The 19,182-nt window shown below is 41.1% G+C and overlaps 1 protein-coding gene across 4 annotated transcripts in view; it reads right to left on the bottom strand.

Annotated features, from left to right (window-relative positions):
* Positions 1-2,745: 2,745 nt before the first annotated feature.
* SMAP2 (small ArfGAP2) overlaps positions 2,746-19,182 on the bottom strand; it is a 48,664-nt gene continuing 32,227 nt past the window's right edge. For all 4 annotated transcript variants that reach the window (XM_032160409.2, XM_058443182.1, XM_032160411.2 and 1 more), the window contains exons 3-10: positions 17,322-17,407; positions 16,223-16,301; positions 12,948-13,034; positions 11,819-11,900; positions 10,682-10,791; positions 9,720-9,885; positions 8,965-9,281; positions 2,746-4,103 (exon numbers count right to left, since the gene is read on the bottom strand). In XM_032160409.2, coding sequence (XP_032016300.1) covers positions 3,978-4,103; positions 8,965-9,281; positions 9,720-9,885; positions 10,682-10,791; positions 11,819-11,900; positions 12,948-13,034; positions 16,223-16,301; positions 17,322-17,407 — 1,053 coding nt within the window. In that variant the 3' untranslated portion in view covers positions 2,746-3,977. The remainder of the gene's footprint in view (positions 4,104-8,964; positions 9,282-9,719; positions 9,886-10,681; positions 10,792-11,818; positions 11,901-12,947; positions 13,035-16,222; positions 16,302-17,321; positions 17,408-19,182) is intronic.

Raw genomic sequence — 19,182 nt, 5'->3', positions numbered from 1 at the left:
AAGAAATTAGCCGGGTGTGGCGGTGTGCACCTGTAGTCTCAGCTACTCAGGAGGCTGAGGCAGAAGAATTGCTTGAACCCGGGAGGCAGAGGTTGCAGTGAGCCGAGAGCCAGCCTGGGTGACAGAGCGAGACTCCATCTCTACAAAACAGACAAACGAAACGAACAACAACAAAAATTATGATTTTTTTTTTTTTTAGCTCATCAGATATCACATTTTATCAGTATTTTACATGTGGCCCAAGACACTTCTTCTTCCAATGTGGCCGAGGGAAGCCAAAAGATAGGACACTCCTGTCCTAAAGTATTCTTCTGGTTTCTTTTCCCACAAATAGTATTCTATGGTTATTAGATATACCAGAAAAATTGACTCCATGGTAACATAAGTGTGGGTAAGTGCTAGAAAACTACGAACAAAGTCTACTACAAGACTTTTCAAAGAGATTACTCTGTAGATATTATAGATATGAGGTGATATAACAGTCTTTTCCACGCTTATTTTAGCATTTCTGTGGAACACCTTTTAGCATCTCACATGCCTCATGATCAATCATTAACTGCTATTCTAAGCCCCTCCATTCTCCCCTACCCCCGCCACCACGGCCCTAGGTCAGCTCTTCCCATCTGGTTCCCTAGCTCCGGTCTTGCTTCCTCAAACGTGCTGTTCACAGTGATGCAAGAGTGAGCAACCTAAAACTCAAACCTCCTAAGTCTCTCCACCACTCACACGTCAGGCTAAACCCCTTCATAGGGTGTGGAAAGGCCCCCGACCTGGTCCAGCTCCACCTCTCCCACAGCACACCACACTCACATCATACCCTAGAAATAGGTTTGTGCCTCCCAAAATGTTCCATGCTCTTGTAGGGTTCTGTATCTTTAGTCACATGACACTATGTGTCTGCAATATTCTTCTCCACACCAATTCACTGGTTAACTGCTACTTCTCCCTTTGAGACTCAGCTCTAGTGCCACTCTCTTCAGGAAGTTTTCCTGACTGGGCTAAGTCCCCCCTCACCTCAGCTCCCATAATCCACCTGTATAGGAAATTACAGGCCCGGCACAGTGGCTCACGCCTGTAATCCCAGCACTATGGGAGGACAATGTGGGAGGATCACTTGAGCCCCAGAGCTTGAGACCAGCTTGGGCAACATAGAGAGACCGTGTCTCTCCAAAAAAAATAAAATTAGCCCAGTGTGGTGGTGCACGCCTTTGGCCCCAGCTACTTGGGGAGGCTGAAGTTGGAGGACTGCTTAAGCCCAGGAGGTCAAGGCTGCAGTGAGCCGTGATCGCACCACCGCACTCCAGCTTGGGCGACAGAGCGAGTCCCTGTCTCAAAAACAAAAACGAAAAAAAGAAATTATAAATTTGCTGCCCCATGAGACCATGAGCTTCTTAAAAGCAGAAACTATCTCAGATTCATCTATTTACCCTTCCCAAACTCTAAATGCTGATGGGTTCCAAGACTCAGTTCTCTTCTACTTTCTCAAGTGACTTCAACCGGTCTCATGGCTTTACATAACACCCGTAACCTCATGACTCCCAAACTGATGTCCCCAAACTATTTCCAACTCTTTCCAGATCTCTACGGACTGGCTGCTTATTCAGGTCTCAGTCCAAATGTAACTTTCTCCTGACCACTCCATCCAAATGGCCCCGTACCCACTCTCTCCCTTTGTCTTATACTGTCTGAATTAAATCTATTTATTATGCACTTCTCCTACCACACTATCCGATGAGATTGGAGAGTTTTTATTCACTGCTTTGCCTCCAGAGCCCAAAACAGTGTTTGGCACATTACTGACACTTATTAAATGTTTGTCAAATGAGCTACTGCCTAACACAGATCTGGCACGTAATACCTGCTAATATCTGAGTGCTCACTCAGTGCCCAATAGTGTGCTAAATATACCACAGGAACTGCTGCTTCTTCTCCTGAGTATTACCATTGTCCCCGTTTTACCTGGACACTGGAGTTTAGTAGTTTGCTCAGCTCCCAGCATAGGAAGGGATAGGAACACTGGCAGCCTGACCCAGAGCCAACTTTCCTAGACACTGTGCTGTCCTCCACTTACATCTGCAAGGACTCAAAAAGGTGTACTCAAAGGAAGGAAGGGAGGAAGGGTCCAATGATCACATTTGTTGAGAGCAGAAAAGGAGTCAAAGGGAGAAGGAAACAGACTAAAGACGGTCTTCTGCCTTTTGAATTTCGTACTGCCCCCAGGATTGAGTGGCCTGTTTCTAATTCCTGACACTGATACGGAAGGTCCAGTTCTGATAGCTCAGAGAGGGGTGAGTTACCTTTACCAGCCAAAGCTACTGCTTTCTTGGCAGAGATGAATTTCAACTCACTACTTAATTGCCACGGTATAGGGAAAGAACAAGGGGCTGGAAATCCAGACACTTGGAGGCTACTGCTGGCTCTGCCCAGGGTTCTCTAGTGGACATTTGCCAACCATGTCCCTTCTCCATGTCTCAGTTTCTCCACCGGTGGGGGGAAAGCATGCCGCTCTGATGTTCTGTGGCTCTAGCAGGTGCTGATCTCCGGAGTTCCCTCAGCTCACAGCTCTAGATGCCAGGGGAGAGAGGCCCCCTTTCTGAATGCTGGAGCCTGGGCCTCACCCTTGGGTATGAGAAGTACAGAATTTTCTACAATACAGGAAGTGAAAGAATTGCCTTTGGAAAACAGAAAACCTAAGTGTAACGCACCCTCCTCCAAGAGTGACGCACAGTAATGGCCAAGCAAACAGTCCTTCCCTGCAATATTTATTAAGGAATTTACACATACACAGGAGAAAGGCAGCCAGGAACTGTGGTTCCCACACATGAAATCTTTTAAGCAAAGTTTTCTTGTCTGAATTTTCAAGTGGGGTGAACAATGACTGAGAGGAAAGCTGTCCCGGCCCTCTGCCTCGTACACCTGGGAACGGTGGGGAAACAGAGCACCCTGGATACACAGGCATGAAAGAGTGATCAGCAGACTGGGAGAAGGGAAGGGAGAAAGGGAGTTATCAATGACATGGCGTTTTTTAAACCATAAGAAAAACACAAGAGTTTTAGGCTGCTGATAAATTAACTCCTCTCTGTTGTAAACCTAAAACTAAACAAAAACAAAAATACCCAGAGCAGATGGGGAGAGGGTGGGAGGCGGAACACACACCCATACACACACACACACACACTCACGCGAACACACAAGCAGTACACGTTAAGCTCTGCATTCCCACTATAGGGGTTGGTCCTCCAGCCATGGAGCCAGATCCTACTGAAGGCAGGTGGGAGGCGGGAAGGGATGTGTGTCTGTGTGTGGGATCTTCATAAAGTCTTTGGTGCTAATAAAAGCTGACCCAAGCAGCAAGTCCTGAAGCCCCAGACCCGGAAAGCAACTCAGGGCAAAGAGAGTAGTATTTTTGCTCATCCTCATAGGAGGGGGCTTGCCTCACCCCAAGGCTAGGGTCAAACTGACCCAGGACCCAGGGAGTATTTAATTTGATTTCAGTACTTGCTTCATTCCCATAAATCATGAGAACATGATGCTTCCTCTTAAAATTTAAACACTTAGAAACAGCTTATTAACACATATAGAAGGACCTCTAAGCTTTCCCCTGCTGCCTAATACACAACACCTACAGACCTTTCTGAGAGTCTCACAGGAGCTTTAACCTTGAGGGAAGGGACTGAAGGGTGTGCACATTTCTCCCACAGTCTAAGTGCCTTCTGCCAACAACTTCTAAGGTGCTGGTGCCAAGAGAGGACTGGGGAGGACATTGGGATGGCTATGGGGCATGTACAACATAAAGCAACAGAGAGGTCTTCATGTTTGGGAAGTGGCTGGGCAGGATGCCAAATCCCAAATGACTTATTGAGCAATTTCTAAACCAAACAGAGAGGTAGGAAAAGAGGATGGGGGTCAGGGGTGGAGGCTGTGGAAAGGGGAGAGCCAGGGCTGAAGAGAATGGCAGCCATACAGGTGTTTTGTTTTTATTTCCACATCTGAGGACTGAGAGTCTGATTTGCTGCCTGTCCATTGCCGCCGCTCATTGACTGTCCATAGTTCATCATGCCATTGGCTCCATAGAAGTTCATCCCAGCCATCTGCTGGGTCATCTGAAAGGGAGAGAGGAGACTTTCAGACCAGGCTGTGGGCATTCTGCCAATTAGTGCAAAAGGCAGGGTGGAAGTCCCTTTTTCTGCCAGGATGGGGAGAATGAGACAAAGGGAAACTCTGTTATGGATAGTAAACCCTGGACCTTAGCAGTCAGATCATTTCAAGGCCATGTACATGAATGACTTTTTGGCAGTGCAATGCTGACAGAGACTAAAACTCAGGGAGGGAAAGAAGGCATCCTGGCATCTGGATCTAGTCGACAGAAAGTCAGCATGAGTTCCTCTCTTTTTCCTTTCCAGTCCCTCATCCTAAATAGAAGGGGCCTATTGTTAACTTGCCTGGCCAATCCTAAAAGCTGAAAGGAAAGCCCCTCCCCAGTGCTCCTGCCTCATCTCCAGCACAGCTATTACTGTCAGTGTCAGGGACAGCAGGCTTGCTCGTTTGCAGAAGGGGGGAGAAAAGGAACTGGACTGTTCAGAATGAACAAAGGCGGGGGGGAAAAAGACTAATGTGTCTTCAGTGTTTGAGAAGGGAAGGAGCTGGGAGAAAACAGTCAGTGGAGAGAAAACAGTGGAATAAGGCCTGGGGCAGGATGGGGCGGGGGTCCTTCATGAACCTGATGGAAAGACTGGCCCCTAACAGTAAACAGAAAAATACCTTATGGAGAAAAATGCCTTGAATTTCCTGAGCCTAGTACATTTTCTATATAAGTTCTTTTTCTTTAGGAGAAAGTATTATTTTCTTGTACCAACTTTTAAAGTAAATTTCAAACTTACATAAAAGTTGAAAGAATAGTACAATAAAACCTATATATCTTCTTCCTTAAATTTACCAACTGTTAACATTTGCCATATTTTCTCTCCCTCCCTATAAAAAAACTTACATTTTTTTGATGAGCATCAAAAGTTGCAGATTAAAAAAAAAAAAAGCTGCAGCTATCACAACATTTCACTCCTAAGTTAGGAGGCACCTCATAAGAATGAACACTTTAACAGAACCACAAAACAATGAACACGCTCAAGAATTTTAACATTAACACAATATTCTAATGTACATGGCATTTCATTTTCAGATCTCTGTAGTCTCCTTTAATCCAGAACAGTTTCCCTAACACTTCCTTCCATTTCTTCCTGACACTGACATTTTTAAGAACCCAGGACAGTTATTTTGTAGCATATCCCTCAATTTGGATTCATCTCATGTTTTCTCATAATTGGATCCAGGTTCAATATTTTTGGCAAGATTCTATGGAGGTGATACATGTCTTTCTTAGTACAAAATATCAGGAAGCACATGATATTACTTTGTTCCACTGTCAGTAATTTTATGTTTGATCACTTGGCTGAGGTAGTGGCTATATTTCTTTCATTATAATTAATAAATAATCTGAAGGGCATTTCTTTGCAAATGTGTCAATCCTTTGCCCTTTTTACAATTACTATCATTCTTCTGTAAAGAAGGCTTTTCCTCCCTCCATTCCACACCTAATTTTTTAAAAATATCACCATGGACTCATGGTTTTCTTTTTTTTTTTTTCATTCAATGTGTCATAATCCATTACTGTTGTTACTCTTTTTGATGTTCAAATTGTCTCACATTTGGCCAGTCAGAGCCACTGTAAGTTGGCTCATGTGTCCCTCTGACATATTCCCATCAGACTTATAGCATTCCATTACTTATATAAATAAAAATGAAACAATGAAAATAAGTGAATTAAAATGTCTACTATGAAAGCTAGAAAATAACAAAGTAAACCCATAGAAAGCATGTGGAAATTGAGGTAGAAAACAGAAAAATGTAGCACCAATAAATCGAAATCCTGGTTCTTTGAAAAAAATTAATGAGACTGCTTGGCATAACTTTTGATAAATTTGAAAACCTTGGTGAAATGGAAAATCTAGGTAAATACAGTTTTCCAAAATTGACTTCCATAGAAGAAACAGAGAAAAGTACCAAAGATTTGCTACAAAAGAAAACAACAGGGCCCACAAACTTCACATGGGAATTCCACAAAACCTTCAAAGACCAGTACTACATAAATTATTCCGGACCACAGAGAAACAAAAACATAAAAATACTTTTTATAAATAAGTATAACCCTGATAAAGATAGCATACACATGCACCATACCACCTCTCTGGGATTCTTTTGCCTGTCTCTTGGTTTTCACATTAAATCACTTTGTATTTCTTTGTACCTAGTACAAAACTAGTGTTGCTTTGTGAGCCAATTTGAACATCATTTTCTTTTGATAGAAGAGTTGCCTACTGATATGACTGGTATGTTTGGTCTCAATTCCATCATATTAGATTTTTACTGTGTTTATTGTATTTGCTGCACTTTGTAGTCTGTTTTTAAAAATTCTCAGCTGGGCGCAGTGGCTCATGCCTGTAATCCCAGCACTTTGGGAGGCCAAGGTGGGTGGGTCACCTGAGGTCAGGAGTTTGAGACTAGCCTGGCCAACATGGTGAAACCCCGTCTCTACTAAAAAATACAAAAAAAATTAACCAGGTGTGGTGGTGGGTGCCTGTAATCCCAGCTACTCGGGAGGCTGAGGCAGGAGAATCACTTGAACTCAGGAGGTGGAGGTTGCAGTGAGCCGAGATTGTGCCACTGTACTCCAGCCTGGGCGACAGAGTGAGACTCTGTCTCAAAAAAAAAAAAAAGAAAGGAAGAAAATTATCTTGGTATTCAGAACATTTCACATGTTTGTTCTAGTGATTACCTTTATAGTAATACTTTTTAGCAATGTCCTTGGTCTCCTTTTCCCTTATTCAAGCTTCCATGATTTGGTTTGTCAGCTTATTACATCCTTTGATTTCTACTTATTTCCCATACAATATTTATTATTCAACTTTTCTCCCTCCTCCTTCCATTTTTAGTTGTATTTGTTTGTCAGAATATAACGTATATTTTGCAACCCTTGTCACCACCTTTGTTTTAGTTTAGATTTCTCAATTAAACATTCAATTCTCACCATCAGTTCTTTTGCCAAAAATGAAAAGGACCCCAGTCATCTCTTGGGTGGATGAAGCTTATCTTCTGTTAGATTCCCCAGGAAAGTCTTGTAAGTGTGATATTCCCTGAGTTCTTGCTTATTTATTTTTTACAGCCTTGATACTGAAGTATAGCTTGGCTGGCGTGGCTGTAAAATGCTTGTCTTGTCTTGCACACACTTGAGTGTCTTTAAGATACTACTCTCCTTGTTATTCTTTTTGTATTTTGCTATTAGGAAGTCTGATGTCAACCTGGGTATTTTGTGTTTGTTCTAAGTGACAGATTTTTGCGGGCAGGAGGTATGGAAAAGGTTGGAGCCCTAAACATTTTGAATGTTCTTTAAAGTCTGTAGGTTTGCTGGGATATGTTTTAGAGTTGACTGTTCTGGGTCAATTTTCCCAGACACACAGTGGGCTCTTTCCATATTATATCCAAGTCTTTTATTTCTAGAATGTTTTCTGGTGTTATAGTTTTAAACACATTAATCCTGTCCCATATTTTATTTATTTTGTCTTTATTTCTTTGGGCATCTCCAAATATATGTAAGTTTTCTTTGCCTAACTTCCATATTAATTTCCATCTGATTCTTTTTACTCCTTTCTATATTTAGTTTTCATTCTCTCAGCTGTTTCATGCCTTTCCTCAATGCTGAATATATTTTCAGCTCAATCTACTGTTCTTTAGCTAACTTGTAGTTGAGTCTTTATACGAAAATTTTGGCTTTTTCTTCAATTTCTTTTCTGAGTTTTGTAAACTTTCATTTCACAACATTCAGTTTTTCATCCATTTTGGCTTTAAGTCTTTGAATTTCTGATTTAAGGTGTTTTGTCTCATCTACAAATGTTTGTTTTAGGACATTTAATTCAGATTGTTGGTAGATTGTGTAACAATTTTCTTCTGCTTCATGACTGTTTTTTGAGGGAGAATATTCATTACATGAAATGTTTTGATTTTCATTTTCCATTTTCTTCTTGTAGTAGTTTGGTACAAATGTCAGCTGCCATGTTGGTTTATTTTGTAAGGTCTCATTTTTTTCTCAGTCAGCAATAATAGGTGTGAAGGTCTGGGGAGGCTTACTAAATTTCTTAGATTAAGAGCACCATCTTTTATTAGTGAAGTGGTTATTTTGGAAGAGGGAAGAAGGTGTGTATTTGATTTTGTGATTCTCATTTCCATTTCTTGCGTCTTTCTTTCCCTTCACCAACAGTCCTCCAAAGGGTACCTCCTCCTTTTAGGCCATGCCCATCTCCCCGAGAAGCAATGCTTTCCCAAGGTTACTACCTATACTCCTATATATCTCAAGTCTCTGATTTTTGATCCTCCAAGTCAACAGAGTTCTAATCTACCATATCTCAGACCTGTTCTCAGTACGTCTTTGATGAGGGTAGGTCCTTCTCCTTCTGGGGGGTTACTTTATCTGTGGTGTTATTGCTAGGCCCCTGCTCCATCTTCTCTTTTTACAGTCTCCTCTGTGATGCTGGCTCTGCTAGATTTGGTGTTTATATGCCCATTGCCATGCCATTTGAACCTTGTAGTATTCTGTCTACCAAATGAGATTGTTGTGAGAATATCTGCATTAATTGTTTGTATAGGGTTTTTTTGTGTGTGTCTGTTTTTGCTTTAGAGAATGTGTGGAGAGATTCAGATTTAGGCAGTTGGGCTTATTCTACAGGAGCCCAGAACTCTTCAGAAAGTCTGACTTTAGACAGACCTCCTAGGAAAAAAAAAAAAGCAAACCTAACAATGTCTCTGGCATTACCTCATCTACATGGAAAGGATTCAAAGGATAGTGGAGAGGTACAAAGTGAGAAAAACTTGAGGAAGGCTCAAAACTCTTGCTGCAAGTAAAATGGGGTAGCTTACCTGAGTAAGGTTCCACTGCAGCTGCTGAGCTGGCTGGACCCCATACACAGTCTGGGGCATAGCTGCCATGCCTGCCATGTAGCCAGCCTGCTGGGTGGTCATCATTCCATTCGGCACACCCATCATTGATGCCTGCATGCTACCCATATAGCCTGCAGGCATGGCCATGGGGGCAACCATCCCAGAAGCTCCTGGCTGAGCAACCATGCCTACTGGTGGAGGCATCATGCTCCCCATTATGCTGTTAGGAGGTGTAACCCCGGGGAAACTGGGGTAGGCTGTGGGATATGCCATCTGAGCGGGAGCCATGAACATTGCTGCCAAGAAAACACACATACAGGTCTGTTAAAGAGGGAAAACCATAAAGTCAGCCCAAACTCTCCCTGGCTACCCCTATCCAGCTGGAATTTCTCAGGATTACTCTACTCACAATGCTCTTTACACAGCAAAGTAGTTAGAGTCCCTACAAGGCCTGCTATGGCTTACCAATGGGCTGCTGACCGAGCCATTTTCCCTTTAGGGTCCAGATCCAGACCTTGAGCTAGACTTCACCAAAGTGTGAAGTATGACTCCACAGAAGTTTGACTCTGAGTTATATTAATTTCAAACTGCTGATACGTTGGTCATGTTCAGATTTGTTTGGTGTATGACATCCTGGCCCCCAAAGCAACTGTCCTCTGTCACAATAAATAATTCCTGCACGGAAGCCCTCATGTCTCTATCTGGCACACGGCCATGACACCCAGGAACTCTACCTTGAGTAGGCATTTGAGGCGTCTGGGATCCATACAGTGAAAGAATGGAGTCTTTAGAGAGCTGTTTCTTGCCTATGTCTTCTGATTTGCTCCCTGGCTCTGGAAACAGGTTCAGGTTTTCAGGAACAGAGCCGGCACTCCCTGCAGTTGGCATGGAACCTACAACCTTAGGACAAAGAGGGCAGGGGGAGAATTGAAATGGTTCTCATGGGAGTCTCTTTAAGGGTCTCCCTTCCCTCTCTGCTGCTCCTAACACCTGCAATAAGAATTCATGGCTCAAGTTAATAGCTTCCTGACATTTTTACCATTCAAATATCTGAACACACCTGATAATTAAACTCTGTTACAATTCTTTCCTTTCATCAAAACATGTGATTTGGTAGGAAGAAACAAACAAAACAGCCCACAACAAATGATGCAGCAGAGGGAACTAAGTTTAGATTCCAGTGTAGCCATTTACTAGTATAACCAGAGGCTAGTCACATAACTTTTACGAACTAATGTCTCCACATCTGTAAAATTTCCACTTTGTAGGTTTGTGGTGAAGGAGTGAAATTATTAATGAAATATACAAAATGATATACAAAAACCACCTCGCACTGTGCCTGAGACACAGCAGCCATTTCACGAACGGTAGCCATAAAGGTTTCAAGTCTTTCCTACCTACAATTTTCTGGCAGTAACTCAGGCCGAGGAGCTAGCCTCAAGTATCAGCCTTCACAGTATCACACACTTTCCAGTGAGGCAACTCAAAGGGCCCACCCTTTTTGAGCAGGAGAAAAAATGGCATGAACAGCAATCTTAGACTGTGACACAAATGACACAATGTTAAGGGAAGAATGAAGAATCAAGAAAACCAAAGTCCAACTCCACCAAGGAAGCATGACGTGGTACCATGATTAAGATATCAAAATCACCCATTTCAGAATGTTCTTTAATCCCGAGGAGCCCACAAGACTCACCTTTCTGGATCCTGAAGGAGAAGGGGATGGAACAGAGGCCAACAGATCTAAATCCTTCTCTAGGGTATTGCTGGTCTTACTGTTTGCAATGGAGCAGGCCACAGGAGCATCTAGAAAGAGAGATCGAAGTTAAGATGCAGCACTGCTTATTAAGCCCATGCCTTCCTTCTATTCTAGACAAAAAGCAAACGTGGCCCATAAGCTCATGGACCTAGAAATCTAGACTTCTGGAACCATCTAGCATGGACAGGGCTTCTCAAAGAGCCTTCACCCCACATTCCCAGAGTGCTCTGGGGAAGCCTGTAGCCCAGCTATCAGGCACAGGGCAGCAGACGCCCAGGCCTGAAGGGTATTTCAGCACCACAGTTGGGAGCTGGCTGGCTCCCTTCTGGCTATTTGAAGGGCAAGGTATGGAGGGTTCATTTTCAGAGAGCAAGGAAAGGTACAGAAATTAGAAGCCTAAGTAGCCAATAACCTCAATCAGCAGAAGCGGATGGAAACAAAGTGCAACCATCAGTGCTGTGAAAGGCAGACAATAGGCTTTCTTTCTGAAAGGGCAGAATCACTAGTTCAGGATTTCAAAGGTTTGGAGAAAAATGACCACAGGCCATCTCAGAAACAGGTTGCATCTGAAAAATGAAAGGAATGGGGGCAGGGAGTGGAGTACAGGGAAGTGACATGAGGCTCAAAGGTGCTGTTTCGCAAAACTGCTAACATTTATGGAGGGCTCAGTATGTGCCAGGCACGGGGCTAAGACCTTTAGAGGCATTATCTCATTTAATCCTTCCAACAACACCTTTGAAGTAGAGACTCATTCTCACTGCACAGATTAGGAAAGCAACATTCAGAGGTTAAGTAAACTACCCAAGGTCACACAGACAGTAAGTAACACAGAGGGACACTGGCTCCAAAGGCCATGCTCTTAACCACTACATCACACTGTCGCTCTGAAAAGTGTCACAGTAAACACTTCCTTAGAGCAACTGCTCAGATGTAAAACAGATCAGGAAGAATGTGAGAGAACAGTCTTAGCAATGAAGACAAAACTGGAGAATCCCATCTCTACCTATCTTCCAGGGTCACTGAGAATTTATCAAAATTTCTAAGAACATGGAAGCTGAAAAGTCCAACTCTTACCAAGGCCCAACAAATCCATGACAGGCGCTGTGGATTTCGGGGAGCTTTTCCGAGGTAGCTGTGGGTCTTCTTTTTTCTGTGGCTAAGGTGAAAATATGTTACAGAAAGAAATAAGCAGGTGGTTTTGAACTCTTTTCCCATCTCCACTGTAAAGCCACGGTGTTCTTGTGGGTAGGGCTGCTGTTATTCAAAGACAGTTACCAAAGAAACGAAACTCAGGAAGTATTAGGTGAAAGAATCAAGTCAGGAGGCAGAAGTGCATAAACCAAACCTAAAATGAAAAACAAAGATATTGCCTGTGATTGTCTGGCGTCCTAAAGAGACAGATCTTTCTGAAACCAAGACAATCACAGAACAGGGGATCCAACAGAAGCAGCAGTTTTTGGTCCCAGGAAAAGCCAAGAATAAAGGTAGGTATCTGATGGTACAAGAGCCAGCAAATCTCCCAGTGGTTAGAAAACCTTTTACTTTAACACCAAAAGGGAGGTCGGTTTAAAGATTACCTAATTCACTCTGCCAATATCACTAGTGATTGTGTCCACAGACAATGTGATTCAGAACGATGATAAAAGACTCTTCCTTAAGCAATAGTAAGTAAAGTCCTCTCTCCCAAGATTCCAAGCTTTTATATTAGAGATTCTACTACTACAGCCACAATATGTCCTGTGGAAAAAGAAGGGTGTCTGTTTCAACATGACAAAGCAAGAATATAAGAAGGGATCATTTAAAATGGACTAGTATGGCCTCACTTCTGGACTGTTCCTCATTGAAATCGGAAAGTGGGGCACAGAAGGTCTAACAAGGGAAGGACTAATGTGGAAATAGCATCTGCTCAGAAGGTGTCCCCCAGCCTCGGCATTCTGGCTTGGAATGTGCCTCTTGCTTAGATGGAACAGAAGCATTTCTTGAGTTCTCATCTGGCCCCAAAGAGAAGCTCTTACAGAGCAGATTTAGGCAGCAACTGGTAATAAGAGCAGAAATGATAGCAGGCAATCCACGCCAGATGCAGAACCCTTTAGCCCCAGCTGTGATGGTGCAATGGTACTCACCATGAGGCCTCCTACTCTCCCTTTCACAAATATACACATACCTGAGGCTGTCCATACAGTGCAAATACTTCCCAACTTACCATTTTCACCTTCTCGAAAACAACAGGTTCCAATTTTTTTTCTGGAACTGGTTCGCTTCCCCTTTTCCACTTGTCATCTTTTTCTTTCTATAATGATTTAACGAGACAAAGAACACAGGGCCCAAGGTGACTAATAGTTCGATAAATCCTAATTCCAAGTGTCTGAAAAGGACACCTCCAATCCCCATTGATTCTGACATAAGTGACTGACAAGCTTGGGGGGCGGTGTCTTGGTGTGCAGCATGAGAGGTGACCTCTTCCACATTAGCCTCAATGCTGTACGAGGCGTCTTCCAAACACCTTAGGCGCCCGCCCTCCTAACCCACTCATGACTGTTGACATTTGCAGTCGAGGCTATGTACAGACGCTAAAACATTTTACCAGTATGCTGCCCATCTGTGCCCCAAATTTAATTTGCGCATGCTTTGAGAGGTCTCCCCTCATGTTGGTATACTAGTGAATAAGTTCATCTTACTCAGCTTACGTCCTTTGTGATATCATAAATTCAATCATAGGTCCTGCCAATATTCATTTTTTTAATAGTCAGAAAATAAACCTTAATTTCAAGTTTATAGATTAGAAGAACAAAAATTAAGTTTTAAAATCAAATAAACATCTAAATGTAAAACAAAACCACAAAGTAACCTTAAGAATACAGAGTATAGCATATATATGAAAAACATGTTTGGTCTTGCCAGTGATAAAAAATGCAATTTAAAATGCACTTTATGCAGGGAGAAAGATCTTTCTATAATGGTGGGAGGGATGAAGTGAAACCAGTACTCTTATACAATGCTGAGAAGAGACAGTAAAATGGTACAAATTCTGGAAAGTATATTGGCAAAACTAGGAAGAGACAAATGTTGAAATCCTTTGACCTAGATAATACCATATCTTGTAATGTATCTTACGAAAATAGTCCAAAATATGAAAAAGGTTAAATGCACCAAGTTCACCCCAGAATTATTTGTGCTAAAAAAAATTAAATAACATTTATGCCACATAAGGGGAATGGTAAAATAAATGATTACTTTTAGTGATTTAGCTACTCACTGGAGGATGATGCAACAATTAAAAATTATAAACACTACATAAGCAACATAGAAATGTATGTTAAGTGGAATGAAGGCAGAAGTCTACATAACTGTATTATAATTATGCCTCCAAAAAGAAACTATACAGAAAAAAAGGGGAACACACCAAGAAGATAATTATTAGCAAAGATGGTGAGAGTATGCATGGATATTTCACTTTAATTTTCATTTTCTCTAAAATAATTTTATAATCAATACATGCAGCTGTCTTTTTCATACAGAGTGTATGTATTTAACACAGACATTTCATTTAAGTTAAAAATGTTTTATCTGTCCATTATAAAAAGAAGTTTTTAACAAAGCCAGTTTCTTTTCATTTGATACTAAACGTCTTCACTTAGCAAATACTAATTATTGGCATAAAGATCTTCACAAAATATGAAAAAAATCTAAGTACATTAAATAACAAATTCTGAAATAGCTTTTTGGTAAATGGGAGGTTATTTCCTTCCTAAGAAAAACATCCAGTAACCAGGCTTGCTTTCATGGGTACAGTATACCAGCAACGTAATCATGAATACCCTGAGGGCAGAGCTGCTGCTTCTACAATAGCTGTGTACAAATAGCAACTCTACTCCTTCATCATCTGAATTATCTCAGATACCCTTTGCTGACCTCATCTGAGTTCATATCCTTAGGCACAATGAACAGAGCTGGGCAGACAGACCACGGTTTTCTACAAATAAAAGGAAATGTGTATGCTTGGGTTCTAAACTGTTATTGATGATGCCATCCAAGCTGTAGCTGCACACTGGATTCTTTCTTGGCACAGATATGATACTGACAAGTCCCTTTTCTGGATGACTGCAAGGTAAGAGTCCTTCATACACAGTTGAGAAGGAATCATTTTTACCTAACTACATGTATTACCTTACACTTACTTGCCTGTGTTGAAATTCACCTACCAGTTAATACTCCTTTCACACAGCTTCATAAGATCAGTCTGAAGTGGATTCCAATTAGCTTAACTTTTAATTACCCAGAAGGGCTTGGAGCTCGGTGCAAGCAGTGATTTCACTGGCTATTATATCATGATTACATAACTAGAATAGATGATAGATAGGTAGGACCTGCGCGGGAAGTAGAGAATCCCTTACTCTCAATACTTCTGTGACTAGATAAATAGCCAATTATTCCCAAGAGAATTTTCTGTAGAATCTTGTCAAAGGTTATTTAAAGGTCTAAATAGTCATATCTATTGGTTCTCCATTAGTTGTCATTAGTTAGGCATATTTTCCTCTTTCAGAAACCATGCTGTCTGTCCCCCTGTGTTACATTTGTCCTAGTTATCATACACTGTATTGCAGATTCTAAACATGCCTAGGAAGGAATGTGTTCTTGGCAACTGGTAGTCAGTCTGCCTCTGAAACCCTTCTCAGAAACAAGGGTCCCATTGGCAATCAGTCCACCAACACACTGGTTATCAGCAGGTAATGCTGGAAATATACATTGGTCAAACTGAAGGAAACTCTGGTGATTTAATTACACCTACTTTTGCTGATTTCATTTACAGGAAAAACAGTATATATGTGTGTATATATCTATGTAGATAGATATATCTGCAGTACATATACACATATACTGTTTTATTTGATCTAGTATATGCAACATGTCCATCCCAAGAACTAATGCAAAATTGGGAATCATCACTAACACCTTCTAACGACAGATTAAGGCAAGAATTCACTGATAGGCAGAAGTTTGTTTCATGATATCTCATGGTCTTGACTCAGTAACTGGCACTTTTTACTTTTGCTTAAAAATTTATTTTGAGACAGGGTCAAACTCCGTTGCCTAGGCTGGAGTGAAGTGGTGCAATCACAGCTCACTGCAGCCTCAACCTCCCTGGCTCACGTGATCCTCCCACCTCAGCCTCCCAAGTAGCTGGTTACTACAGGCATGTATACCACCATGCCTGGCTAATTTTTAAATTTTTTGTAGAGATGGGGGTCTTGCTTTGTTGCCCAGGCTGGTCTTAAACTTCTAGGTTCAAGTGATCCTCCCACCTCAGCCTCCCAAAGTGATGGGATTAGGTGATGAGCCACCACACCTGGTCTACTTATGCATTTTTTAAAAGATGGTTTTGGAGTGTTTTGGTAGCAGTTCTTCAACGTGTTCTCTGGCCTGATTTAATAAGCACATTACTTATTATGGACAAAACTTGAAAGATGTATAACCAACCCTAAAGGCATTGATGTCCAGACTTCGGTCCATGTATTTCTTCTTCTCATATTTGTCTCGAATAAATCCTTCGACGGCTCTGCAAAAAGCTTATTAAGGATGAATCCAACAAGCCTCTCAAACGGCAAGAAGACAGAAGGTCAATTGTGTTCCAGGAAGCATTGTTCTCCTCCTTCCCTCTTGCCTGGTTTCCCCACGTGGCTCCTGCCTCTTCATATGCAATTTCTCTGACCAAAACCTTGAAATGCCTCCTTCACAGTTAGAGCAGGGAATCATTACTTCCTATGCTTTCCCTTCAGTGTGATGATAGCAGCAAGTGGAATTAACCTTCAAATTGACATTAGAGGTGGCTATACATCTGTGGCTGTTCTAGAATATAGGTAAAGCAGTCAAATGTCTATTTTAAAGCACTTAGGTCAATAGGCCTCAAACAAAGGCACGTAAGTGCCCCTTAAAAACATAAACTCTTGTGCCCCACTGCCAAATTCTGACCAGTGGGTCTTCTGCAAGTCCCCAAATCTGCATTTAACAGCTTCCACCTGAACTCATTAAAAAAAAGAACCTTAACAAGATGATCTACAAACTACATTTTGAGAAGCACTGCCATTAAGGGATTTGGTTTTGTGTCCTAGGTGCTATCCTCTGTTGAACAGATGGTGGAAGAAAGTTATTGGTTACTGATAAACTGGTAAACAACAGTTAATTCTTTCACCCAAGACATAAAAAGATGATAAAAATGAATGGCAATTTTGCTGACTGCCAGGGTTAACAGAGCACAATGAACTACTCTTTTTAATCAAACAATAGTTTCAGAGATCCAAAATAAACTAGTGGAGATATAACTTTATGGAAGAATTCACAGTGAAATCACTGCAGTCTTAATTCCAGTGAGTCTTCTTCAAGTGACACCATATGACAATTCTGACATTCACAAATACATATGCTTTTTGTGCACCTTGGTTGCAGGACAGAGGACAAGCAAGGACACTGACTAATCCACTAGAGACGACCCAGTCACATTACAGGACTGGAGTCTTGTCTGACTCTCCCCGAACATCAAAATACCACTCAGCCTTCTAAGTTGCTCCAGAAAAGATACGGGTCTATCTGAGGTCGCCGAAAGGTCTCAGGAAGATAGGCTTCATAAAGTCGGTTTGCCTTTCCATTTCCCATCTCTTGCATGCACTGTGACCAAAGAGAACGTAGAAACATGGAACGTCAGATCAAGAAAGAACTGAAAAACTTCTCGCCCAATTCCACTACTATACAATTGAAGAACCAACCTAGAGAGTGTCAGAAGCAACATTTAAACTTGTGTATTCTGATTTCCAATTCATGATTCTCTCTGCCTTACTAGGATTTCCCAGTCATTTGCCCCAAGCTGTCTTTCCCCCTACTCCATAGGTTCCTTTTACTGAAATATTTGTGTACCAAGATAGATGTAATTCAGTAATAAATCAAGATCTCATTTGAAAGTCTTAGATACACAGCTGCCAATTAAAATGTCTACTTGGCAGGCAATGATCAGTGTTATCATTCTGAGTTTATACTATTAATCAATTCCAATAAATGTGTTTCCCACTAGGCTTTTAAGTAGACTCCTTAACACTTGGGAGGGATAAATCCCAAGAGCTTTTTAAATCTCCAAATTCCCAAATATCTCCACGGCATATAATTTCCTTCATAAAACAGAGTAAAGTGTAACTGAAAAATGTAACTCACCTTTTTAGACCTTTAATACATCTATAAATACAGTCTAAAGCAATTTCTAAAGCCATTTTCTGGTTAAGAGTAACCTCTTATTTCCATTACCAACTTTAGCAATTGGACTTGGGGGGCGGGGGGGCTTCCCTTTTACTCCCAAGAAAGAAAAAATTAAAATTAAAGCATTTCAATGTAGGAAGAGAATAAAAAATAATGAAGCTATATCAAGGTACAGCTCTTAGGCCAGCCAGACTCATTAACTTAGGAGTCTCACTCCAAGCCCACCAAGCTAACAGCATGCAAGATTCATGTATGCATTCCAGCTGTTACAGCTTTTTAAAGATGATAACAATAAATATAATATATACATTGTCTTATTTAATATACTTTTAAGGTTAATTATGTTTAAATTTATTTAAAATTTTTGAAATTTCAAATGTTATCTAATTCCACGTTTGTATGTGTCTAAAGATATATTAACAATCAGAAATGATGAGTTTACAAAAATGGATATTATCTTAATATTATGTACCATTAAAATATTTTCCCTGTCTAAAAAAAAAAGATTCATGTATGCATTTTGGCAATAAATATTTCTGTAAGTCTATGATTTGGAGGTTTTTTTAAAAAGTGAATTTTTATTATTTTTTTTTTTGAGACAGGGTCTCACTCTATTGCTCAGGCTAGAGTGCAATGGCATGATCATGGCTAACTGCAGTTTCAACTTCTGGGCTCAAGCAATCCTCCCACCTCAGCTTCCCAAACTGCTGGGATTACAGGTACGTACCACCAGGCCCAGCTAATTTTTTAATTCTTTATTTTGTAGAGACATGTGTCTCACTCTGTTGCCCAGGCTGGTCTTGAACTCCTGGACTCAAGCGATCCACCCACCTCAGCCTTACAAAGTGCTGGGATTACAGGCATGAGCCACTGTGCCCGACCAAAAGTGAATATTTGAAACTATAAATTTTAGACCTGCAAATGCTAAGAGTCTTAGAAAATCACCCAAAGATCCCTCTTAATACTTTCGTGGACCCATGGAATCCTAGACCATAGACTATTTCTGTTTTTAAGGAAGTAAAATAAAGGTAGAATAACTGGTATCTTAAATAGAAAGAATAAAAACTTCTGTTAAGGGACAAGAATTTGACATTAAGTGTTTAACAACTAAATTTTCCTTTGACTTCACCTTTGTGCCAGGTTTGACTGAAATTCATCTGGAATTCCTTTTACACAGATATATGGGAGCAGCTGAC

Source organism: Hylobates moloch, unplaced genomic scaffold (genome assembly GCF_009828535.3).
Source record: "Hylobates moloch isolate HMO894 unplaced genomic scaffold, HMol_V3 SCAFFOLD_8, whole genome shotgun sequence".
Lineage (NCBI taxonomy): Eukaryota > Metazoa > Chordata > Mammalia > Primates > Hylobatidae > Hylobates > Hylobates moloch.
Note: the sequence above shows the minus strand (reverse complement) of the source record. Positions and strands in the feature narration are given on the sequence as shown.